This window comes from Sinocyclocheilus grahami, unplaced genomic scaffold (genome assembly GCF_001515645.1).
Source record: "Sinocyclocheilus grahami isolate Dianchi unplaced genomic scaffold, SAMN03320097.WGS_v1.1 scaffold848.1, whole genome shotgun sequence".
NCBI classification, from domain to species: Eukaryota; Metazoa; Chordata; class Actinopteri; order Cypriniformes; family Cyprinidae; genus Sinocyclocheilus; species Sinocyclocheilus grahami.
The window spans coordinates 612,689-639,139 of NW_015506027.1; the positions used below are offsets into that span (position 1 = coordinate 612,689).

The 26,451-nt window shown below is 34.9% G+C and overlaps 1 protein-coding gene across 1 annotated transcript in view; it reads right to left on the minus strand.

Moving 5' to 3' along the window:
* Window positions 1–25,741, minus strand: part of LOC107562931 (tumor suppressor candidate 3-like) — a 31,439-nt gene extending 5,698 nt beyond the window's left edge. Inside the window, exon 1 of the mRNA XM_016247689.1 lies at window positions 25,326–25,741. Coding sequence (XP_016103175.1) covers window positions 25,326–25,430 — 105 coding nt within the window. The 5' untranslated portion in view covers window positions 25,431–25,741. The remainder of the gene's footprint in view (window positions 1–25,325) is intronic.
* Between the last annotated feature and the right edge of the window lie 710 nt (window positions 25,742–26,451).

Sequence of the window (26,451 nt, forward strand, 5' to 3'; positions counted from 1 at the left end):
ACTAATGGCTGTGACACAACAAGCCAAATAACTAGCATTAACAAAAGCAAACTATCCTGCAGAGTTTAGCTCCATTTCAATATAAACACAACTGAATCTGCTAATGTCTTCAGGATTACTAGAAACTCTCAAGGAAGTGTGTTGGGACAGGTTGGAGAAAAACTCAAAAAGGAGCAGGACTGAACACCTCTGACCTAGATAAGTATTTCCCAACCCTGTTCCTGAAGAGACACACCAACAGTAGTGGAGCGTGGGGCACAACCTAACACTTTTTGACATTCTCAGTTTGTGTAAATCCACATGGGGTTTCAGAGTAGATTTTTTTTTAATCCTCATTAATTTCACACTTGTCTAGTACAAATATGTCACTTTGTTTCATAATTACAGTGTATACATTTGTCTTTATCTACCTCAAAAGAATGGAAGTGAAATGTGACAACATTCCCCGTAGATGGGGTACATTGTAACATCTGAGGAGCATGTTGTAACATTAGCATATGACAGCGTAAAATGTTATCTGATCTAATGAAAAAAAAGAATATACAAGACAAACTAAAATATTTTGTCAATAAAAGAAAAATGATTAACCTTTTCAAATAAAACAATGGTGTTTTTTTAAGAATGAAAAATAATCTAATTTTGGAGTTTGACAACGAACACATTGCAACCATGCTTGAGATAGCCCTGATCACAAGACAAAGCTATACAGTATAGCCTAGTTCAAAACAATGTGGGCAAATATATAAAGAAACACTTTCAGAACAACACAGAAATACACTCCCCTCCCTCCACACAGACTGGTCTCATTGAAAACTAACCAAATGCTTTACATTTCTTGAAATAATAATTTCTGAACATTAAGCATTGATTGACAGTCTTTATTCACCTGTTTCTTGTGGTTTCTCATTAAAACTCATAAAAGTAAATAGTTTAAATTATATCACTAATGTCATATAATAGCATAGTTTCATAATATGGGGCACATTGTAACGTAGCATTACAATGTTCCCCATCTGCGCAACTGCTAGTTAGCGAAGCTTTAAATACTATCTAAACTGATAGCTACATAACAGATTAGAGATTCAAATAATAGCATATTTGTCTTATTTTAAATGAATACTAAAAATTGAGTTGAAAAATGTACTTCAGCCAGAAATGCACTTTTACTATGGTAAAATAATTGTTCAGCGATATTTTCCAAAGATTTTTGAATTTTGGCACACTTTTTTTCTCTATATAGTATTAATATGGCAACTAGTAAATGCCGTAAATTTGGTTATGCTAGCATGTGTGGAAATATTTAAACCATGTGTGTTACAACTAACCCTGCGCTCCCCATACCCATTTTGGATGTCGCCCTTATCTCACCCATCCATTTTAGGTCTCAGAGTCCAATGAGCCAATGAGCCGACTCAGGTGTTTTTGATTAGGAATAGTTTCTATTGTTGGTTTCCAGGAACAGGGTTTGGAAACGCAAGCCTAGGCCGTACAAGAACGGGGGCTCATCCAGGTTTCTACAATTACATGGATCCCAATGGAAATGCTGATTAAAAAAAAAGTATTTCAGCACAAATAGTGTTGGTGCTGAGCACACACACATACATACTGATCTGAACATGTCATTTCTCTTCCCATCTATTTTGTGAGCTTGTCAGTCTTCTTTCGGAAAATGAGGAAAAATGGGGTTTCCACCCACAATGTCCAAACAGCTTGGCTGTCAGTTTAGCTGTCAATCAGACCGGCATTAATGATGAGCTGTACTGACCACGATGTGAGGGACCGGCCGAGCGTAGAGGAAAAGAGAGGAACGCTATCCAATTTACAAAGAATGAAACCAAGCCTTTTTCCTCACGTTTGATTCCTCTAATCTCCTTTCGTTCCTTTCTTCATTCTATTCTTCCTGCTTTTATTTCCTTTGACCAAAAGAAAAAAAAACAAGAACCATATCCTTGTTTCCTAGAATAGAAACAGCCAATAGTGTCTAGTAGGTGTCTAAAAAATAAATCTCACCATTGAGAGCTTTTATTTTAATCATCTCCTGTCTCGCTTTCTCCAGCTCACCTTCAGCAGGTGCTTTGTTTAGGTAATGTGACGGATGTTGTTGACAGCTTGTCCCTAAGGTGGGCCTTGCTGAAGGAGACAAAGCACACTATCTATCCTCTGCATTGTTTGCGTATGTGTGTCTGGTGGAGAGTAGGATTCTGTAAAGTATAGACTGTATTCTTCTAAAAAAAGACCCACCTGAGGCATCTTTTTGGATTGATTATCATAAAAAAAACTGTATAGTTGGGATCCTTGCATGCAGATATTCCAGAGAGAATTTAGTCATTCAGAAATATAGACTTTTTATCTAAAATTCAAAGTGATGTGCTGCAGATGTTACACTGCCCACAACTCAAAAAACAAATACACCGTATTGTGGTGGCAGCACAATGCTGTTGGGCTGGTTTTCATCTGGAGGGACTAGGCATCTCGTTAAATCACAAAGCAAGAACGGATGGTGTGAAATAAGGAGAAATACTGCAAGAGGACCTGTTGCACTTTCCTGCAACATTCCTCTCAGATTTCAGGGCAAATTAATCTGAAGTTGCATCAAAAACCGAATGCACTATTTCAAAATAATAACATACTGTAAAAACAAAAACTGCAGTTGGTTGTTTTACTTTTTGTTTTACTATGGTGAAAGTGGGCAGCTCCTGGCTGGAAAATTGGCTGAAAAAAGTGCATACATGAAGAGTCATCTGATTTTTATTCATATTGATTTTATATATATATATAAAATTTTCTTCTAAAATGAGAATTTTTATCAGACCAGTCCTCTGCACAATCTGACCTGTGTTGCAGTCTGCAATTAAACAGCTGGATTCGTCTGGCCAGAGAAGAACGATGGAGTTTTGGTTCCTTCGACACACGATTTTTCTGTTTAGTACTGTAAAGCTGCTTTGACACAATCTGTATTGTAAAAAGCACTATGTAAATACAGTGACTGGACTTCACTTGACTCCGTTCAGTTGAACTGTAACACCTGGTTCATAATTTGTTTTCTGACTTCTGCCTCATTTTAAAGATGTGATTGTGAACAGTAGTAATATTTGTAAATGTTTGTTTGCAAACATTTTGTTTAACTTTAGTCTTTTTTAAGTTCATTAAACAGATGTGTACAATACATTTTGCAGTTGTATTACAAATGTAATGTTTGACAACTGGAGCACTTTAAAGGGATAGTTCACCCAAAAATGGAAATTTGCTGTTATTTTATTTGACCCTCAGGCCATCCCAGATGTCAGTGACTTGTTTTCTTCAGTAGAACAGTAAAGATTTGTATCTGAAACGGTGATCCTTGGCGATTGACTGTACGTCTGCACATCTGTGGCTGCTGGTTTTTGATTGTTTAGCTTCATAAGGCCTCAATGTGTCCTCAGGAGCCTTTGGTAATTTGGTCTTGTCTGTATATGTTTATTTGACTCTCAAAAGCTGGCAGCCAGAGATGTGCAGTTTATTAATTGCAATGTTTTCAAAGACAATGTTTTCACCTACAAATTTCCTTTACTGTTCAATTGAAGAAAAAAAGTTAACTACATCTTGGATGGCTTGAGGGTGAGTCAATTAACAGCAACTTTTCATTTTTGGGTGAACTATCCCTTTAAGCCTGCATGTTTAGTCTGTATGACAAAATGTTATAAATGCAGCTTGTTATTAAATAAAGGCTATTATGTTGTAACGAATCAGCTCATGGGAAATATGAATAATTAATCACCGGGTCGATCGCGTCAAAAAGCTAACGACACGCATTTATCCATCTGCACCACTGGAGCTGATGTTTTACAGCCACATTTAACTAAATGTAAATAGACACCCCGTATTTTTTATTCCATAGTAAGGGCAATTCATACAATACATTTAAACTGAGATACTTTAATACCATCTCTGAACTTTCTACCACGACTCTGCTGTTCTTCGGCTGGTTCTTAAGTTGATTGACAGATGTCTCGTCCAGTCAGCGGTGAGTAATCCCAAACCAATGGCAGGGTCTCAAACTATACCTACCTCTTCCGGTTTGTCTTATTTGTCGTTGTGTTTTCTGACTTGTTAATTTGTTTTCGGATTTGTCGTTGTGTTTTCTGACTTGTTATAATGTTTTCTGAATTGTTGTTGTTTTTTTAGACTTGCATTTGAGTTTGTAATTTGTTATTTTGTTTTCAGAATTGTGATTTGTTTTGCACTTCTCGGCCACCGTAAATTTCTTATGACGCCCAAATAATAAATCTTAGTTGAGGTAACATATGAAACACAGAGTGAATGGTTAATTTTTAATTGACACAATTTGCTGTAGTTTTCTAAATGTTTGACCAATTAAATAATTTTAGTTGAATGGACTATAAAACTATTTCAGTAAAGGTTGAGCCTACTAAAAAAAAATAACAATTCAGGCAACACTTTGAAGACAGAAATTGACTGAACGTAAAATTTCTGTGGAACTTGAAATATCCCGGTAAATTTGTTCTGGCAATCATATCATTTTATGGAGATGACATGATTACTCTGAGTGGTTTACAAAGCTCAGCTGCTTTTTAATGAGTTATTCTATGTAAATATGCGCTAGATGGACATATTTGACCATTGCGCCATGCAGCTTTTTGTCGCGCTTCCCCAATCATCAGGGCTGCGACTCCGCAATTGGATACTATTATGCGCATCTCGTGTTTATAAAAGCAAAACATTCTGATTGGCTAGTAATGTTAGTTTGGTTGAGAGTGAAAGCTGTGCTCCTCTCATACCATTGGTAGGCGAACTCATGAACTCGAAAGTGATATCAATCAACAAGATTTTTTATGTATTTTTTTTAAATGTAAGACTATTTTTTCCCGCAGCCAAACGCTGCACGCCAGAGATCTGGCACGATGCCGGAGAACTTTAAGCCAAATGTAAGTGAAGATAGCAAAATAAAGTGAACTGTGACATATTATACCCATAAATTATTCATACAGTGGACTACCAGTAAAATCTGGAATCAAAAAAATATTCAGACATGACCATGTTTTGCTTAAGAGTTTTTTTCGTTAATTGCTAATGTGATATTTTTACACCACAGACTGAACATAATTAAGCATTGGTTGGTAATTGGTTGACCTAAATTGATATCTAATTGTGTACTTCAATTTAACAGCTGAATACATTTTGGTTGACTGTAATCCATTACATACCTTTCTACCAAAGTTATCTGACATTATCAAGATGCATTTGTTCTCACACAATTTAACTCTAAGTACATACTTATTACCATTTTCTAAACTATAGCGAATAAACTGTGATATAATGTGAGAAATGTTGAAGGTGGTTTGACTGTATATTGCATATTGCATATATAGGGGTGAAATTTTCCATACACACACACACACACACTGGGGTAACACACAAATACAATAAATAAAAACAAAAATTATAATCAATATGCAAATCATTAAAAAAAAGTGTACCTTGCAATCAATGCACTTTGAATAACAATATCAACCAAATTAATTAAAAATACTAAAATATCCTTTGTAAACCATATCACCAGTTCTTCCTTACCCTTATAAAACTCTTCAAGAAATCTTAAACAAATAGTTTCTTACCTTGGACACCAATAACAGACAGCAGTACAAATAGACACATACATCGACAGACACATCCCAAACAGGTCAGAAAGAAGAATTCCTGAGCATGCTCATTTTCAAAGAGCTTTTTTTAGCTGACTGAGTTCTAAGAACACAAACTTGTGGAGAAAATTCTCCGACACCCTGTCGGCATTCTGACACAGGACATTTAGAAAAAGCCACTCACACCACAACAAAGGCCTTGTGTCCTGACAGGTGGTGTTTCCACAGGACCAGACAAGCTACGGGATTACAGCGAGGCTAATTGTTGCTACTGTGACTTCTTCTATAAGCGCTGTCAAGATGGACTGCTGGAGTGAGATAAGAGGGAGACAATGCGGGGTGCAGACTGAGAAGCTGAGAGAAATAATCTTTAACTGTCAATTCCTACACCTGACTCAGATATAAGACACTACCCATGATCCTGTTCAGGAGGTAAAGGACACTCACTTTCACAACCACTGACAAAAAAAGAGAGCTCATTGGATGTATCCATTGGTCTGTTGGGATCCAACAAATTTAATTGACAACATAATAAACCAATAAAAACAATTTTTTTTTTAAGTTAAACTAAAGGAATGTGGAAATATGGCATATTAACCCTTGTGTTGTGCTGAAAATCATTTACCTAATTTGCTGTCCCCAGTCAGAAATGAATGGCTTTCTAAAAATTGCTTGCTAACCTCTAATTATATAGTATATTATCTTGGATTCTGTTTTTTTTTCAGCTTGTTTTATTTCAATTTTAGCACTGATTTTGTCATTATTTTTGGAACTGACTGGTCATAGGCCTCACTGATCTGTGCTTATGCACTTCAATTTTGAGTGAAAAAAAGCATGTGCAGATACTTTTGTCAGTGTTCAATTAAAAAACTAAGGTGCGTAAGCTCGTATCAATGGCCTACAACCAGTCAGTTCCAAAAAGAAATACAAAACCTATGCTAATTGAAAGAAAACAAGTTGATAAAAAAAATTGAATCTAATATTTGGTAGTAATATAACAAAGCAATTTTTGTAGGCTGGGTCACTTGTGACCAAGAACGCAACAAGTGTAACAAGGTGGCGGAGAAAACAAAAACAAAACAAGGACAATTTTATTTATTTTTTAAATTAAAAAGAAAGGCTGAGGTGTTCAATGCACTGTAGCAGAAACACTGAGCGAATATACTACCATTTCATGTGAAAAAATGATTCAATCACTCAATTTCATGTGAAAAAAATAATTCAGTCTAAAATAATTAAATAAAGTTAATTAAAATAAATAAAATAATTTTTTTCTTTAGTTGAATTTATTAATATTTTTGTGAGATTCATCCTCCTGCATAAAAAAACTCCCTTAAAATGTAACCATTTCCCCATGTTTACTCATAACCGGAGTCAATAATCATGCAGATTTACGTTACAAACTTATAGAATTGTGCAGTAAGAAGGTTATTTCCTTTAACCAGGAAATTAATGTTCTTAGAATTGACAAGACGGTTGACCCTGAGTGGTCAGCTAAATATCTACAGTGGATCTAAAATATGGATAGTTAATTATAACTAGTTATGGTTAATTATTCATATTTTCCATGAGCTGATTTGCTACACCCCACTTTGCTACTCTTTAACTTTATTTCTTTCCTAAATAACTCCTCCTTCCTCTCTCTGTAGCTCTAGCAGTTTTGTTCGGAAGCCACATACTGCGCTGGGACATCTGTATCCCTGCTGTCATTGAACGAGACCGAGTCTGTCTCATTTATCTCTCTCTCTATTCACAACACTTACCGTCTGCTTTTTTAACCCTCCACACACACTTTTCATGGCATCCATCGCTCCCCAATGCCGCACACGCCTCCAATACATAATCATCACCTCAGCTCCGCAAGACACGACTCAAAATGTGATTTGTGGTTGAGGTATCAGAATGTGGGCTCATGAATATGCATAAGATGCAGAACGAACCTGGTGTGAGAGTTTGCCGGGACAGTGGGAAGAGATCGACGTTGAATATCAATGAAGGACCATTTTTAGGGAAGCAGTTGTTGGAGTTTTGTGTAAGTTGCTGATCACAGAACCGTTTTGCAGATGCTTTACGATGGTCTCAATTTAAGTGGTGGATCCTGATCATAAAGAATCTAAATTTAGTAAATGAAGGCCACTGAAGACTAACGGTGATGAAAGAGTGGCGTAGAGAACCGGAGGCCATTTTCCTTCTCTTTTGTTTCCGCAGCATGAGCGGAGGGAATGAAAAGAGGCTGATCATGGCTTTAGAATTCCCTAGTGAATGAGGGCATTTTCACATTGGCATGGAATGAGTCCACACACCCATAGAGCTGCATGCTTAGAGAGCACACACACATGGAGGAAACGGTGAGGAGAAATGCAATAAGGAAAGAGGAGCAAGATCCCATTCCACTTTGACCAAACCAGTGTGACTGAAGATCAAATCTGTGCGATTACAAGCACACACAAAACATACACAGGCACACTTTTTCCAAAGGGCTTGTGGTAGGGTCAAAGGCTAAATGAAACAATTCAACATGTCGCTTTCCCAGAGAGAGCACAACCCCATTTCATCCACATGGAAAAAGAGAAAGGGAAAAAAAAACACCTCTCTCCACTGAGGACACAACACCTGACTTTACCACTCCACTGTTCATCAAAACACACCTCCAAAAACATCAATTAAAGCAGACTATGGTTGCAACAACTGATTTATAAAAACATGATATGATGATTTATAAAGAAGAAAAAGAAATTCACAGGCTTTTGTTGGTTACATAATTTAAAGCAGTGAAAATGCAGTACAATCAAACTACTGTTAATATCAAATTCTATTATGTTCTGTAAACATTATGCTATAAAACAAGTGACAAAAAGTCAAAGTCCTCAAAGGAATGTCCATTAACAACAGACAACACAATAATTGGGATCGAACATATTTGTTGTTATTCATAAGATTTAGGTTTGAAAACCTCAAAATTCTATATAATTCTATATGTGTTCTATATAGAATTAGAGGTTTCATTTCATATAGCTCAAAAGTTTGGGGTTGCAAAAAAATTTTAATTAAATAAAAAAAATACAGCCAAAATAGTAATATTGTGAAATATTATTACAATTTAAAATAACTGTTGTATAGTTTAACATTTTCAAATGTAATTTATTCCTGTGATGGCAAAGCTGACTTTTCATAAGTATTCTGTTGCATGATTCTTCAGAAATAATTTTAGTATGCTGATCTGGTGCTCAAGATGCATTTCTCATTTTTAATAAGATTGATAAAAAAAAATAAATAATCTAACCCAACTGCTAATAGTTTTGTGGAAACCTAGGTACATTTTCCCCAAGATTCTTTAATGAATGGAGAATGGAAAGCTCAAAAGAACAGCATTTATTTGTAGAAATGAATACTACAATTATAATGTCATTACTGACACTTTTGATCAATTTTATTGTATTCTTGCTGAATAAAAACATTAATTTTGATTAATTTGTTTTAAAAATGGATCTTACTAACCCCAAACTTCTGAATGGCAAAGTAAATAAAATAAATAAAAAAATCCAACATTTATTAAATGTTTACATTTGTAATGCTGCAAGTGAAACACCATCATGCATAGTAATGTAAATGCAAGCACCAGTGGAACACCATATTTTTTATAAATGACCCATCCATAAACCATGCGTAGAGTTGTTATAATATGGTGAGTGCTACTTAATGTCATAACACAAACTGCTCAGTTTAAGTAAATGAACACATTAAGGTGCTAACTAAATATTTTAAATGATCAACATAACTAACTGTACAATTTATGCTCTATTTAAATTACTTTATTTTGTAACATTATTATATAGCATACATTAGGTAGACTTCACATAGAATATGTTTGAGGGAAAGCATTGGGCAAAATGTGGAATACCTAATTAATCAATAAATAATCGACAGATCAATCAATTGCCCAAACAGTTGTTAGAGGCAGCCCTAGAGCAGACATTAGCAAGCTCTCTCCAAACTGTCTCCTTGGAAATGAGGAAATGTAAATGAGTCGTTTCATCCATCTTGTGGGGAATAAATGGGCATCTAGTTCCATTCTTTGAAAACTTTCATTGCATAAGAACTTGTGTAATGACTAACATGTAGTGGCAGCAGTGCTTTTCAGATTAATGGTGTGCGTGTGGTAATTGATATGCCAACCCCAACTGAACCTGTTAAATAAAAATATAAATAAATAAACAGCAGGGTGTCCTGAATCAATGGGTGTCTTACTTTAGATCACTCCATTAGCAGATGTGATTGTGAAATGTTTAATCTATCTCAGTTGATTTATTTTTCTTATCTAACTGCTTGTGCAGGTTTTACTTTGTTGGTAAAACTTTTTTTTCCCTCCTATATAAACAGACAGTCACTTTATTCTGCTACAATCAAGGCTCCAGATAAAATGAATTCCTTGGGAGCCAATGGCTCTGAAAATTAAACGTTTAGAAGACAAATTACTTTTTTTCACCACCAAATTGCATAATCAAAATAGTCCAGATTTTAGATGGCTCAATTTAGATGCTTATTCCGACCTCCACCCGTGTTACGTTTTCTGTATAAATTATGAGGATTCACGGTAATGATCCACCTGGAAATCTATTGCATTGTGAAAAGTCTTTATTTTTATTTTCAAACTGTTCCCTAATTGCAGTAGGAATGTAAGGACTCTAAAGATCGACTGATAGCCAATAACCTCAACTTTCAATAACGTTTTAGTGTTAACTTACACTAAAAGAAAATACTCTTAAAATTATCGTTGCAAATTATTTTTTAGCACATTCGTGGCCATTTCATAGCCTGAAATCCTGTAAAACCTCATCATCCATCTTCCTGTCTTTTACACTACTTTTAAGAGTTCGCTCTCTCAATTCATAACCCAAACTCTCTGCTAACCCTCCTCTATCCTTTATTCTGCTTCCAAAGTCTGATTACAAAGCTTGAAGAAAAACTGGACGTGGTGCTATTTCATATCAGGATCAATCTCATCATTATGCTCCAGCCCTTTGGCAGGCCCAGACATAGGGGATGATATAATACTCCTCCTGTGTGCCCCGATCTTGGCTTTCATGGGTGAAGGAGCTTATCGAGGATCTGCAAACCTTGGTTCAATTTGCTCTTCACAATGTAAGCATAAACTCTGACATGATCCGGTAAAAGCACAGCAGTTCTGATCTTACAAAGAGCTGGATGGATAATATTAGTTTGGCTGCTATACATTTCAGCCCAATGAGTGTGTCTATTATGGGCGGGCGGTATAAGCAAAATTTTATATCACTGTGTGAGAAATTTTATACCACAGTAACCATATACATCACAATACTGCTACTTTTCCAAATCCAAAATGCTATTTATTTAATGATAAAGTAGTGTCTATTTTTTTTAGAATTTAGTAACTTAAATGCCAAACATCTTAAAAAATTTCACTGCACTCGAGATAAAAAACAAGACTTGAAAAAGAAAAAAAAAATATATAAATATGGTTGGATATGCATGTTAGAAGTCGTCACTGTTAAAAACTATTATACTGATTTGGTGCTGAACTTTGATCAATTATTAGTTATATTATACAGTTTTTGCTGCATAATATTCTTTCAGGATTCTTTAATGAACAGAAAATTCAAAAGAAAAGCATTTTTTTAAACAGAAATCTTTTGTAACATTATAAATATCACATCACTTTTGATCAATATAAAGCATCCTTGATGAATAAAAGTCTTAATTTCTTTTTTTATCTTTCTTATCCCAAATTTTGTGGGTATCCCAAATCATGGTAGTGTATCAAGGCATCCACAAAAATATTAAGGAGCAACTGTTTTCAACATTGATAATCAAAAATCTTTCTGAAAAACCATGTGACACAAAAGACTGGACTTTGGGGGAAAAGAAAATTATGACATTTAAAAATACATTAACATAGAAATTAGTTATTTTAAATCATAATAATATTGCTGTTTTTACTGTATTTTTTAATCAAATAAATGCAGCCTTGATGAGCATAAGAGGCTTAAATTAAAAAATATATATGTTATATATATTCTATGGCTTGCAGGAGCTGGCTGTGGATGTGATTTGCTTCTCTGGATGGTTTTAATATTTAGGTTCTTATCTTTAATTACAGGGAGTGTCAGATAAAAGCACATCACTGTGCTCTGTTGGGCAAGCAAAAGAAGGGAATCTTTCCGCTCCAATTACCTTGATGAATTCTCGTATCTGTCAAGCGATGAAGCAGTCAAAGTGACTTTAAATTGACAAAGTGAACTTCAACTAAAACGTGCCCACTCTTTTCACGTTGCTTTTCAGGCATGGTGAGACAAAAACACTATCAGTGGTGACACAGTGTCTGAACAAATGCTAAAAAACATGCAGATGGTTCATAGTCTCTCATACATACAGTGGGGAAAAAAAGTATTTAGTCAGCCACCAATTGTGCAAGTTGTCCCACTATCAGACAAAAACCTCTTATTTCATTTATCAAGGATCAAGGATTCAAACCTGCAACCTTTCAATAAAAAGCCCAGTGATCAAAGTGACTTTCAACTGACAAAATGAACTTCAACTAAAACTTCCATGATTTTTTGTTTCTAAACACTCTCAAAAACATGCTCAGACAAACAGCTTTAATTAAATAAATACATCTCTGTGGGGTTTGAACCTGCAACCTTTTGGTAACAAGTCCAGATCTTTACCCATACGGCTACTATTTGAATACATTCCCTAAGAGCAAAATCAGGCTATATTTCTGCTGGAAGAATAATGCAATAAATTCACATGGTTGCTTTTATTATGCTGTGTTTCTAACGAAATCCAACGGCACTTTAGTTTAATAAACAAAGCTGGCAGGGGACACGCAGCTAGCCATGGGAAGCAGGTGGGGTTTGCTGATACAGCAAGTCTGTTTGATGGGAGTGAGATGTCAGTCAGCAGCTAGTCTGCCGTTCTATCCACAAACCAATTGTGAACGGCCTGTGTTCACACCGGCAAGCACATTCAAGACTAATGGGTATATTCAGCATTTTGTGCATGCAACCATAAGCTTAAAAACTTTACTTTAGATATTTAATGTATAGAGAACAGTTTAGGACCATGATTGTGGTTGGTCTTGATTGAACATGCTTAGCTTGATCTTTTCAGAGACTTTGGTTACATCAACACAGCAGCAGCATAGTCTGTTTGGAGAGACAAACAGCCCTGCTAACAAATTTATTATGAAAGCGTGAAAGTGACATTATTGATGTGATTTAATGACATTGTTGAAAGTAGCTCTGTCGCCTTCTGGAATATTGAGAATGGCTACTGCCACAGTAACAAACATTTAAAATATGTGCTCGTATGTAACAAAGTATGTTTCTGGCCTGAGAGAAATAGGTTGAGGGGTTACCTGTACAGGCATTACTCAAACAGCTATGGTCTCTTTTTTTTAAACACAGGACAATTTTAGAGTCTAAACTGTTAGTAAATTCCCAAATAATGACTATATGAATGTAGCCTTTGAGTCGTCTTCTGACAACCATTATAAGTTGAAAAGTGGAGCAGGATGTGGCAATAATAACAGGCTGTTCTCCACAACAACAAAAGACATTCCTCCGGCTTTTCTCAGGATTATCATTACTAATTATTGAGGATAATTTACTCTAGGATTTGGCTCAAGCCTGAGTGCATTAGAAGACAAAGCAGCTCAATTTGGGGTTTTGGCGTATTATTCTTTTTCTTAAATGCGGTTCTTTTTCCATTCTCCATTTTCAGAGTGAGAGAGAAACGTGGATCTAATTTTCCTGTCAATTAGATGCTGACTGGGAAATGAATGGCAATGGCCACAAGTGAAGCGATATTAGATCTCGAGATGAGATTAAGTCTTTGATAGGCACCAAGTGCTTACACCACCTCAACTTAATGAAAAAGACATTTCACAAACAATCCCCAGGAAGAGAATAATAAGGAAGTTCAATATAAGCCCAAATTCACCAGACAAAGACGTCCATCAGCATGTGTATGGGTCTTGTGGCGGTGCTTTACAGGGGATTAATTTAAATAGGCAACTTTTCCAAAAGGGTTTAACAGCTAAAGCCCAGCACATAACGTACTGGTAAAGAAAAAATAAAACAATTTAACCTAAAAAAAAATTAACTTTTTTTATGTTTGTGAAAATAGTCTCTTATGCTCAGCAAGGCTGCATTTATTTGATTAAAAAATTTAATACTATAAAATATTATTTAGTGCTGTCAAATGATTAATCGCATCCAAAATAAAAGTTCTTTGTTTACATATTATATGTGTGTACTGTGTATATTTATTTTGTATATATAAAGACACACACATACAGCATATATTTAAAAAACATTTACATGTATTAACGTGTATATATTTATATTCATATAAATTATATCATATATAAATATATTTAATATATAAACGTAAAAATTTTTTCTTAAATATATACATGCATGTGTGTGTATTTATATTTACATGATAAATATACACAGTACATACATATATTATGTAAAGAATAACTTTTATTTTGGATGTGATTAATCGCAATAAATAATTTGACAGTCCTAATATTATTACAATTTCAAATATCATTTTTCTTAATTGTTACTTTATTGCTACTTAATTGTTAATTTGTTACTTTATTCCTGTGATGCAATCTATTTTTTCAGCAGCCCTTACTCCACTCTTCAGTGTGACATGGTCCTTCAGAAATCATTCTAATATGTCAATTTGATGCTCAAAAATATTTCTTATTATTATCAATGTTGAAACAAAGATATAAAATTGTATTTTCTTCTTTAAAAAATATCTGACCCCAAACTTTTGAACGGTAGTCTCCACATGTTTCCTGAGTAACCGATAAGGGCCGCCATGATGGATTCTCACTTCTAAATGGATGCTCTCATTTTCATAGGTTTAAAGTTAAAGGCTCAGAAAATACGTTAATTTAACTAGAAACACCAGAGACTGGAAATGTAAAGCATCGTTCTAATTAGAGGTCGACCGATTGATTGGTTTTGCCGATTAATCGGCACCCATGGTTGATTGCCGGAACTATCGGCAAAAATCCATGCCAATAGTTCTCCGAGTTGCATCCATTGCTGGAGCGGCTTAGAAGGGTCCGCTGTCATAATACAGTGCGAGAGCGGCCACTAGAGGTGGAAATCACTGACACCTTGTGTTGTTTGTTTGCTGCGCACTGCACAGAGCGGGAAACTTGAGATGCATATTTAAATGCAGCCGACAGAAAATTATGTTGTGCCACAGAGCGACATTCACATAGATTTCCATTAAATTACATTATATTTGTCTGTAAAATTGTGTGTTGTGCATTTTTCAGCGAAACTTTTGCCTTTCTGTGGCTCTAATAAATGAAGTATGCTTCATTTAGAGAGCTATAATATAGATTGTGCGTTCACTTTCCATTTGCTCTGTTTTCTTTAAACACTCTTTAAACTTCAAAATCATCTATGCTACTTTGTTCATTCTTGAAGTAAACTTTTGCCCGTTTGGTGATTAAAGCAACTGTTTTAGAGTCAGTGTGGTCCAACCTAGCTATGGGTATTGGTAAAATTGGTCGACCTGTAACATGGTGTAGTATTTTCCCCTTAAATGCAACAAAGTAACCACTCACGTCACATCACGGCAAAAGCACCTTTTGGCACCTTCACAAAAACACACTGAGAATATTAATAAAACGCAACAATTAGAAACAACAATCTTAATCTGACAAAAAAAAAAAAACAGAGAGGGAGACGAAGGGCAAAACAGTGACAAGAACGAAGAAGAGAAAGACAGGTGGAGAGATGCGTTGAAGATATTCTTGTTTTCCTTCCTCCCCCGTCACTACTCTCCCTAATGAACGACTCTCTCTGATACACTCTTTAATGCATGTTTAAGGCTTTGTGGTGGACGGCTGGCACATCGCTGATAAGGCCGAACGCGTTATCCGGTTCGACAGGCTGACTCATCCACGCCGGCCTTCTGCCTAAAGCATCTCCACCGGATCATCCACTGCCACGCTGTGATGACGACTGCTATGACAGCACTGATAAAGGACAATCGAAGATGTCACAAGCTACAGGGTGGACAGATGGAGGGTACCCAGGACTGGGAGGAATGAAAGTGCAAGGGAAACTGAATTGGAAGTTGTTACCTTATACCATATTTCAAATAAAGACAACGTGACGTTTGCAGGTAGTGATTTTTCTACTGACGTCTTTGTGTTTGGAAGTCAGTGGTCTGAGCTGTCGAGCTCTTTTTGGCTCAGTGAACACCAGGAGTTTGAATGAGAGACATTGGGTCAGAGCACACAGCGTGACACACAGGTTAACAGAGCTCTCGCGTAACCCCGAGAGCTTAGGTTAAAAAAAACACATGGGGAAAGTAAGAAAATGAAAGTACCTGTGGGAAATAAACTGGTGTGGAGTTTACGGTCTAATAAAAAGCCTAGGGAAAATAAAGTAAAACTGGCAAAAAAGGATAGTAAAAAGTGAAACCATGAAAAAAAGTGTTTTGGAGTTCTTTTAGACGATTTTTCAAAATGTGTGCTTTTGTGTTCCACAGAACACATAAAAAGCTTTCAGTTTTGTAAAAACAGGCGGACACAAATTATTCTATTCAAAGATGTTTCAGGGCTGATGTTAAAGAGAGCACGTCTGACTCTCTACTAGTGGTCAGTCTCACATACTCTCTGCTTCCCCCGGCTTCAAAAATAACTGCCCTCTGATTATGCCCAATTTCTGACCAAAATGTCAGAAAGTGTGCAGGGCGACGTCTCAGGAACACAAATCATCCATCAAACGGACAGCTCTGCCACACAGGCTATTATCATTCATTCAGCAGAGCTGCTAATAGTGAATCACATTCAAATTCATAAATAAAATCAACTTGTGTCACATATTTTGATCAGAAACTATTTTGGTATATACAATGTAAAACAAAAAGCTGGTTAATTTGGAAACTTCTAGTTACCTTATCATAACTAGAAGTCTTTTGTCTCTCATAGTTGAGGTATACCTATGGTGAAAATTACAGGCCTCTCTCATCTTTTTAAGTGGGAGAACTTGCACAATTGTGGCTGACTAAATACTTTTTTTCCCCAATGTATATGGTAAAATGTATTGGATTTTATATTGTAAATATATAGTTTATATTTCAATGTAATATTTTGTTTCAAGTTTTTTATAAAAATAATAATTTAGTTAAATGACTAGTTCACTCAATACTAAAAAATATGTAATTTACTCACACCAGTACATTTACTCAACTTTCTTTCTTCCATGAAACTAGGCTTGCAAAGGGGTGGTAAATTTCCGGAAACTTTCCAAAAATCCCTGGAATATTCAAAAAAATTCTGGAAAGTTTCCAAAATTTCTAGAATGTTTCCTAGAAATGTTCCACCTTTTTGCAACCCTACATGGAACAACAAACATTTTTGAATAATGTATTATTTGCTCTTTTACATGCACTTACAAATAATGGAAACTGGAGTCTTTAACCTTAAAAACAGTGTTAATTTTGACAGGCATTTTTGATTTAGTCTTAGTCTTTATCTTGATAAAGAATAGTCTTAATAGTCTTAGTCACATTTTAGTCATTTGAGTCTTTCATAGTTTTAGTCGATGAAACGTCATTGCATTTTAGTCATTACTTTTAGTCAAACTGCAGTTACCAACATTTATTTTGGTAGCTATTTTGTATGTAGTCTTCAAACAAAAATGGTCATTAATTCTTCTCTCTTTAGACCAAATCAATTAAGCGTATGATAAATTTGAATCAAGGATTGTTCAATCTTATCAGTTGTATTGTTGATAAATGTATTAAATGTCGGAAGAATCATATAGAAAAATACAGCTTCCTTGGATAAATGATACGATACATCAATTAATGAAACAAAGAGATTATGCCTTAAAGACTTTTCTTAAAACTAGACATGAAATAGACTTGCAGTTGTTTAAAGGACTAAGAAATCGAGTAACTAAGGAATTTCGTACTTCAAAATCAAATTATTACATTCACATATTATCTGAAGCTAAGGGAAATGGTAATATGGAAAACAATTTACAGTTTAATAAAACCAAAAAGTAAAGTTCAGGATAAATATATTCTTAAAGTTGGAGATGAATTTGTTCATGACTCAAAAAGAATTGCAAATATATTTAATTATTTTTTTATTCAATCAGCAAAAGATCTTGCATCTAATTTTTCAAACGTTGAAGTTGATAGGCAGTACTTCGTGGAGGAAGATGCTAATCAATTTGAGAATATAGAGGATGATGTTAAATTATTTGAAATTCAGGAAGTGGATCAATCTGTAATTATGATAATTATTAATGAATTAAATACTACATATTCTAAAGATATATATATAATCTTGACACTGCCTTTAAAAAAAATGGAAGTGTTTTAGTTAAGCCCCTTACCCATCTTATTAATCTTTCTATCAGAACTGGGCAGTTCCCTGATAGTTGGAAAAAAGCATTGGTAAAGCCTATTTTCAAATCTGGGAATTCAGATGATATAATTAACTATAGACCAATTAGTCTTCTCCCAGTTCTTTCTAAAGTGCTGGAGAATGTTGTATCAGAACAATTTTTGCAGCACTTAGAGACTAATAATCTTTTACACCCTTTACAATTTGGTTTTAGACATAACCATTCTACAGAAACTGCTACTTGCTTATTATTAGAAAATATTAAGCCGTCACTCGATAAAGGATTTAAAGCTGGTGCAGTATTCCTGGATCTGAAAAAGGCATTTGATACCGTAAATCATAATATTTTAATGTCAAAAATAACAAAGTATAATATATCAAAACAATCTCTGTTATGGTTTAATTCGTATTTAAAAAAAATCGTGAACAAAGTGTTGTCATTGATCATTTTAAGTCAGTTCCTCATAATATTGATATAGGAATTCCTCAGGGAACAATTTTGGGTCCGATTCTTTTTAGCATTTATATTAATGATCTTCCACACATTATCTGACAAAAAATGATCACAGATTACCTAGCTATAGCTGATATTTCCAGAGATTTTAAAACCACCGCTTTTCTCCTAACCCTTTTTTTTTTTTTTTTTTTCTCCAATGGCGAGAAAGTAAGAATATCAATGCACTTGTTACAAATGGCCTACAAATCTCTTGAATATTAAATAAAATGTATAAGGGAAATGGAATTACACCTGCAGACCTAGATCTGACATGAGTGGAGAGCGGAGGGTGCCCGGGGCCTGCTAAATATTCATGGCTCTTTTTTGTTTATTTATCTTTTAAAGCCTTATTTTGCATTTTAAAACGCAAAGTGAAAGAACCACACAAGCTTGCCCTGTTGGAGAAGAGAGTGTGGGGTTTTCAGGGCTAGGCTAACCATGAGTTGCTCAATATTCAGAATGATTTTTTTTTTTATAAGCGATGCATCTGGAATGGCTCTGGGTCTAATGTTGATATATCACAGCCTCCCAGCAGCTCGGGCACTGCGTCTATCTGGATGGCATGGAGAATCATTTTGGTAATGCTTCTCAAGCACAATACAAATCATTTTGCAAATCCACTACACTGGGCCTTAAACACGGCTCGCTGTCGCTCGAGTCAGGCATGGGAGCGACAGCTGTGCACATGTGCAACGGGATCATGCTCTTTTGTGCTTTACTCAGTCTTCTATTTCTGTTAAGTAGAGCTATTATAGAAAGTATGCACAAAATGCTTTTTTTGTTATAAGTTAAAGTTGAAGGTTTTACATTCTGCATCAATAGCAGAACACACTTGCAAAAATAGAGATTATTTTACAAAAAGTCTGGAAAATTACTGCACCACCCCCCCCCCCCCCTAACAAATAATGGCAGTCATGTTGGATTTACTCTGACACCTAATGGTGTGGATGTCACATCATGTAAAACAATATTTTTTGGATACAGATGCTATTGTTGAAATGCATTTTGAACAGTCAGCCATGATCAATATATTCTGTGAGTAAAAGTGTCCAATAATACAGGGATTACAGATAAAGCAAAGCAGTTTTTGGTGGTCATATGACCTCAAAATAGCAACCCCCACAAGGTGACACAAACCATTTAGAATAATTAACTGTTATTAGGTTACAGATACAACTTCATCATAATTCTATGCATTTTTTATGTTTTATTATTCATTTATTTATATGCTAAACCTAATGAAGAATAAAAGTACACTATTAAAAAAATAAATAAAAGCAGGGTCCGTGTAACCCAGGTTTTGACGAATTGAATGCAATGACTTTTGAGGAGAAAATGATGTTAGAGTTGCGGCCTATAGGACCCTATGAAATCAGTTTTATTTTTCTCCTAAATTCCATTCCAAAAATAATTTTGACAAAAATAAGTTTGATAAAATTACATTAGAATTACAATTACATTTTAATAAAAAAACATGTAATCGGATTCATAAAACTTTAACAATTTAATAATTTACTAAAAAAAAAAATCAGAAATACAGTGGGCTTGATTGTAAAAATTGTGGTAATCAAATGAACACTTGATTCATTCATCCAAAATTTGGCAAATTCTGTGACATTCTGCATTATACTGTAAATTGCATTTTTATGGCTGGTTCCATGATCTTGCAAGTACATGACCCTAGTCGTGCCACAGTGTTCATGCCGGCAATGTGAGTCTGACTCAATCTTTTCGTCCATTCCCATTCTGCCAATCATTTCCTCTCTTTTGCCTCTAGTGACCCTACCAATAACAGTGGTCACAAATGAAAAAATAAAAATGTAAAACTACCTCCTGATGCTCTGGAGACATCATCTCGAGGAGATTAATTTGCAGTGAGCCGTGATGTATTTAGAATTAGAATCTTGCTGAGTCTTGAGACTCATTATGGAAATGTATATATGCAGGTTGGCACACTGAAATAGTGTTCCCAATCGGAGAGATCAATGCTGCGCGAGAGCAGTCCATAATGATGGGGTGAGGGAATAAAACGTTAGCGAGAACGAGAAGAGAGAGAAACAGAGAATATGGGAAAGAATGAGAGAGGCAGAGCAGCATGACGTGCTTTCCTATCTATGGATGACTACACGTATGCATCATTATGCCTCTGAGCTTTTAGAATTAAACTGCCTTCATCAAACACTCAGCAGGGTGGCCCTCCTCGCACTGTTCACCCCAACGTGAGGGAGGCTTCAAGACTTCAAACATTTCAGTTGTTTCAGAACATAAACTTTTTCATGCTTTTTGCCCCAGTGCCAGTCGGAGCCGTAATGATTCGAGCCGCAGTTTGAGAGCTGAAGGGAGAAGGGATCACACTGCTATTCAGCTCCAGCTGCTACAGTCAGGATGGAGCTATCATGGGCCCGGACAACTTTTCCTGCAGCAGATATTACAAGAAATGTTCTACCAGAGATATGAGGAATAGAGACAGCAGAGGATCCTAAGAGTCCTGCAGCGAAACAGCAGCAGAACTAGAGCTACAATACAGTGACCAAATACGTACTAGACGATACTACCGTTTATTTTTAAGTAACAGTCTCATTCTAAGCAGCTCATTGGAAATTTGTATTATTTTTATTCACACAGCGTACTTTGTTTATAGGTTTCAAATGTATTAAACTTAGTCATCTGTTTAAATGTAAATCATAACATTGCCCGATTTCCTTGCAGCAAATACATTTTCTATTATAGCAAAAAAAATTATTGCTACTGTTATCATAACAATACACAAGCTAGTAAGCAACTAGAAACAGTTTTGCTAAATCCTACCTAGAGTAATTACTGACAATAAATCACTACTCTTTCTTAATCGTATTTATGAATTTCTTATATACTGTAATTAACTTAATAATTATTAAATTACGATTAATACGATTTTTATGCATAGTATATAAATAAAACATTACCGTTCAAAAATGTGTTTACAAATTAACAAACAAACTAATACTTTTATTTAGCGAGGACACACTAAATTAATCAAAAGTGATGAAAAATACTTGTATTTCAAGTACATTTTAAACTTTTTACATCAGATAATTCTGAGGACAAAAAATTACAGGTACTACAAAAATATTAAGAATGTTTTCGACATTAATTGTTCATTGATGATAATAAGAAATGTTTCTTCAGTATATTAGAATGATTTATGAATAATAACTTGACAGTGAAGACTGAAATGGAGAATTCAGCTTTGCCATCACAGGAATGAATACATTTTTTAAATATATTAAAACAGAAAACAGATATTGTAAATATGTTTCACAAATTTATAGTTTTACTGTATTTATCATGAAATAAATGCAGCCTTGACCCCAAACTTCTGAATGGTAGTGTATATTTACAATAAATGTAATACATTCATTCAACCTAAATTAGCCTAACCTGAAAACATAACACAGAAACATCCAATACTCCCTATATTACATTTATTCACAACTGTGATGGCTAGAAATATTGTTACTAATTAAATGTCTCTTGGTAACAGTGGTGGTAGTAAGATGAACCTATATTGTCCATACCCAAATCTATGCCCATAGCTACAGAAGTTGGAAAAAACTAAAATATATCATCCATAAGCAAAAACCACCTCTTATGCATTAAAACCGAACAGAGCATGACATCCAGACAAAAATAACAGAAATAATCATTTGACTCATTCTTTGGGAGTGATTCAACATAGCCTACGGGATTTTGATTTAAGAGCAGCTGCTAAAGTAAGCAAACCAAACAAGTGTTGGACACAGTCATGTATTCAAACGAGAAGCCTATTTTGAGTTATACTGATATTATATTGAAAATCTTCTCCAAAGGAAAACTTGCACTGCACAACTCAAATTTAAAACAATACATTAGGATGAACAAATTATTACATTGAACCGGTTAATTGAAGATGATATCAAGACCGAGGGTTTTTAAATTGGGGTCCAGGTACTGCCAGGGTCCACAAGGGAGTGGATGAGGGTACATGGATAAGTTTAGAAAGGCGTGTATATCTAAAACTAATCAAATAACAAATAATTAAACAAAAGTAGTGATAAATTACATTTAATTTAAATAAATTTGATTCAAATAAATTGATACAAGTAAAAATATGTATGTTTATTTATAGTAATAAAGTAAATAAAGTAAAAAAAGTGCATAAACATAACTAATAAGCAAAAATATGAAAACAAATAAATTAATTGATAAAAGTATATAAAGTTTGATTTAAATAAATAATACGTTGAACAGTAGTAGCTACTTTTGTAAAATAAATTATTTTATTTATTTATTTTTGACATCTAACAGTATGCTATTAAACATTTTAGGTTAAAAAAAACCTCACAATGTAACAATCAAAACAAAATATTTAGCAAATAATATTTACAATCTAAATTTTTCAAAGTATGAATTGGGCCTTTATAAATAGAAATATACTGTATATCTGTCTTTTAAATTTTAGGATGGGGGGTCCCATGCTAGACAACAGGGTGAAAAATATAAACCTGAGAAATTAGCAATTTATACCTACATAAATTCATGAAATCAAATTAACACAGTACATTCACACTTATGATATTTCACCATGGCAGGTTATTTGGCCATGCAAATCCTATAACATCTTAAAATGTCATTATGTTGATATAATATATACCCATCAAACCTGAAAATAAAGCTAGAAAGGAATTTTGCAGCCAAGTCATCAAAAGGCCAGGAATAAAATCAGAAAGCAGTACCTTAAAAGAAACCTCATACGTGACCCTGAGTGTAAACAAGTAAAGGACAAAATGAGGAGAAATAAATTGGCTTTAAACGCTATAAAGAAGAGTCCACCTCAGGCCAACTCAAAGGGGAAACAAAGGCAAACAAAGACTCTGCTATTCAAGCAGCTCAAAACTGCTTACTCCTTCTTTTCCCACATTTTCACATTAGTCAAGCCAAGATACGAGACACACAAAATTTGGCTGTGATGATGAACGAGTAGCTGGTCTTGGAAAAAAAAAAAAAATCCTACACCCCCTACCCACTCTCCAATATTCCTCCCTCGCTTGTAGAGGGCAGAGTAAACCTTAACAGATATAGTAAGCCCTAACGACAGGGAGTCAAAATACTGCCCTTCTCAGCACCCGCAGAGCAAGGGGCAGGAGAAAGGAGGAGGAAAAGACAAAAGAGAAAGAGGAAATATGAAGAAATCAGTTTAAAAATGCAGGAGGGGGAAGCAGAAAGATGCTGCTTCACCACTTTGCCTGATTTGTGCTCAATATGATCATTTCTCTGCTCCTCTGCTGCAGGGGAGAGGAAAAGGTCAAATACACATCATATTTTCGAAAGCGAGAGAGAGAGCGAGAGAGAGAGAGAGAGAGAGAGAGAGAGAGAGAGAATCAAGTAAGAAAGGAAGAGACAAAGAGAGACTATCTAGAGACAGTCTAGACTCTGTCTAGCAGTTCACCTGACATTCAGAAACACTGCAGTAAATTATGAAGACATTTCAGAATTATTACAATAACTTAATAAAAAAGTACAAATAATGTTATTTTAATTCATCTATATTATTTGCAATTATTATTAACACCCATGATTCAACCTGCTACTTCAATACCATGTTCAGAAATATTAAATAAAAATAGGCTATCTAAATATAAAAATATAGAAAGCTGCACGTGTAACTTAAAATGTAAGTAAATAAAATAAAAGTATCTAAATTAATGATCTCAATTTAAGTATCTAAATTAACGATGACATGTTATAAAAGAACCTTAGTGGTCAGTCAAACATTCAAACGATTTAATTAAAAATAATAATAATAATAATATAAATTAATAAACGAGCTAACGCAATTTAGATGCATTTACATTTATTTTAACAGCGCCACCTTTTCAAATATCAAACTTTATAACAGCTACTTTTGTTTAACGTTCAATTATTATTATTATTTGCTTCCACAGAATACACTCTTAAAAATAAAGGTGCTTCACGATGCCATAGAAGAACCTTTTTGTCTAAATGGTTCCATAAAGAACCTTTAACATCTGAAGAACCTTTCCGTTTCACAAAAGGTTCTTTGTGGCAAAAGAAGGTTCTTCAGATTATAAAAAGGTAAGAAAGAGATGGTTCTTTAAAGAACCTTTGACTGAATGGTTCTTTGTGGAACCAAAAATGGTTCTTCTATGGCATCGCTTGAAGAACCGTTTGAAGCACCTTTATTTTTAAGAGTGCAGTTTATCATTATAAGGGCACGCGTACAGCGTCACGACCACCCGCACTCGGCTGCGTTCACAATGGAACGGACACCTGCGAGGATAAAACTCAAGGGGCATTCTGCTAGAACAGGGATCCTCAAATCTGGCCCACGAGATCCACTTTCCTGCAGAGTTTAGCTCTAACCCTAATCAAACACACCTGAGCATGCTAATCAATGTCTTCAGGATCATTAGAAAATCACAGGTAGCTGAGTTTGATGAGGGTTGGAGCTAAACTCTGCAGCGCATTGGACCTCCAGGGCAAGATTTGAGGAACCCTGTGCTAGAACATTGATGCAAAAACATGTTTATATTAGAACAGCGTCTTGTTCTTGCCGTGCAGCTTTAAAAATAGCCGTCTCTCGGTCAACATCATTTAACTGCGCCAGCTGGTAATACAGATGCTCGACTTGGACGCGAACACTAGGATTTTTGCCAGAAGTCAACATCACTGGGTGCTGTAAAAGGCAGCTTCATTAATGCATCAGTACCTCTTTTTTCTTCTGACCTCCTCCAGACTGAAGACATAGCAGCAGAATTAACAATATGGATGCAAACAGCAGGTTGAATGGAAATCCCTTGAATACCACCGCCATGATGGAAGATGCTCTTGTCGCATCAGTACTGCTGCGCGCTTTGATTGGCTACAATCGCCTCCAATCAGAGGCCACATGATTGCTTTGTGGGACTTGTAGTATTTGTCGGGGATTTCAAAATGCATGAAATAACAAAGGGAATACCATGTAAAATCCTTCTAAATGATTCAGGAGTAACTGTGTAAGTCATTCAGAATTATGTATATTTTTTTTTCTTGTAAACACGTTTTAGAAATATAGTTTTGTCACAGCCTTAGTACTGTAGTAAATGAGGAAGATGAACATGTTTGTACATTGCCTATAGCTGTTTCTCCAGTTCCTGCCAATGGGGGGCAAACCCAAAAAGTGTTTTCTATACTTGTATGCATGACATGGCAAAAACGAGAAATTTCAACATTTGAAATGCTTATTTAATGTTTCTTAGGGTTAAATAATGTGTTATTTATAATATTACAATGAATAAATAATAATGATAATTATAAAATACCAAAATTACTGTGGTGAAATAACTCTTTTACGGTAAAACCTACAGATCTAAAAAGTGGTATAGGTCAAAATCGGTTGGTTTATTGTCATTTCTTTCTTGCGACGTATAAGATTAAATAGCAAATGCCTCACTGTGAAGAATATACAAGTAGCCTACATGGTAGAAGATGTATTATTATGATTAGTATTATGATATTGATCGCATATTATGTTTCCTGTTTCTTTGTCATAATACATCTTCGAGTTGTTTTACTCAAGTAGCAGCTGAGAGGGCACTAGGGTAATAGAAAGCATTAAAATGTGGAGTCCAGCTATTTACAGCTTCTTGCATTTGATTGTGAGAGAAAATAATGTCCTTGTAACACAAATTGCCTAAAGGTTAAATGCTATGACTACTACAGTACGCTTGCATGCTCTGATGCTTGCACGTATGTATATGAGTGTAAAAGAAGATAAAATGTGTATGCATGACAGATTAAAAAGATGCATGTTGAATTGCTATTCAAGTAAAACATTAGCCTGTCATGTAATAATT